The 1,323-nt window shown below is 37.6% G+C and overlaps 1 protein-coding gene across 1 annotated transcript in view; it reads left to right on the top strand.

Moving 5' to 3' along the window:
• Positions 1-134: 134 nt before the first annotated feature.
• Positions 135-1,323, top strand: part of LOC110449456 (piezo-type mechanosensitive ion channel component 1-like) — a 122,477-nt gene continuing 121,288 nt past the window's right edge. Inside the window, 2 exon segments of the mRNA XM_021496332.1 lie at positions 135-299; positions 834-929. Coding sequence (XP_021352007.1) covers positions 227-299; positions 834-929 — 169 coding nt within the window. The 5' untranslated portion in view covers positions 135-226.

The following is a 1,323-nucleotide window of genomic DNA, read 5'->3' as shown; positions in this document are numbered from 1 at the left end:
GATATATATAAATTGCCATGACTAATGAATAACGTGTTGATAAGTCAGGAAATTAATATTATATATACATCTTTACATCTTTTGTGTTTTATATGGCAGACGTTTGATTCATATCTTTTATTTTATAAGACATTAGTCACGTATATATTTTCCAGATATAACTACAATGATTGACGGTGTATAAAAGACATGGATTACCCCTGAGGAACCGTGAAGTGCTGTCGTCATGACAACTCAGGTGTCTAAATGGGTTTGCTACCCTTTGTTTAGGGTGCTACTCCCCATCATCTTACTGGCAGGTAAGTTAATAATGTGCTATAAAATAGTTTCAGATTTCTCGTCTGATCAGGGAGTTGAACTCTGCCCGCATTGGTGAAAGGCAAGTACGTGTGCCATCTACTACTACACCACCTGGCTAACCCATGTTTTGGAAATAAACAAAAGGTGGTCGGGTGGTGCAGTGGATATACCACACTTGCTTTTCACCAAGGCGGCTGGGGTTCAATTCCCCCATAGGATGTGAAAAGGTATATGAGATCTTCTGCCGACCACATGGGTTTTCTCCGTGTATTCCCGTTTCCTAGCTTCCACAATAAGACCCTGGTACGCTAACATCAGGGCAAACAAGAGTGATTAATGTAAGTTGAAATAACTTGTTTCATAATTGTTGTAAAATAAATAAAGTTTATATTTATAAAAAACAAAAGTTTGTTTAAACTATGACAGAAATAAATAATAATTTATAAATCAATTCAGCTACACTATTAAGTAACATCTGAGCCATTATAAACTTGTTCTAGTTTCCTGTGACCTTTGACCTTGGTTTGTTACAGCGTGCGCGGTGAGGTACAATGCACTGTCCTTCATTTACCTGGTATTCTTACTGGTGTGGCCGCTCTTATCTACGCCAAACAGAACTAACATCAAAGGTAAGATTTACTTACGCCCCACAGATCTAACATCAAAGGTAAGATTTACCTATGCCAAACAGAACTAACCTCAGAGGTAAGATTTACCTACGCCAAACAGAACTAACATCAAAGGTAAGATTTACCTACGCCCAACAGATCTAACATCAAAGGTAAGATTTACCTACGCCAAACAGAACTAACCTCAGAGGTAAGATTTACCTACGCCAAACAGAACTAACATCAAAGGTAAGATTTACCTATGCCCAACAGATCTAACATCAAAGGTAAGATTTACCTACGCCAAACAGAACTAACATCAAAGGTAAGATTTACCTATGCCAAACAGAACTAACATCAAAGGTAAGATTTACCTACGCCAAACAGAACTAACATCAAAGGTAAGATTTACCTA

This window comes from Mizuhopecten yessoensis, unplaced genomic scaffold (genome assembly GCF_002113885.1).
Source record: "Mizuhopecten yessoensis strain PY_sf001 unplaced genomic scaffold, ASM211388v2 scaffold4615, whole genome shotgun sequence".
In the NCBI taxonomy this organism is placed as follows: Eukaryota; Metazoa; Mollusca; class Bivalvia; order Pectinida; family Pectinidae; genus Mizuhopecten; species Mizuhopecten yessoensis.
Note: the sequence above shows the minus strand (reverse complement) of the source record. Positions and strands in the feature narration are given on the sequence as shown.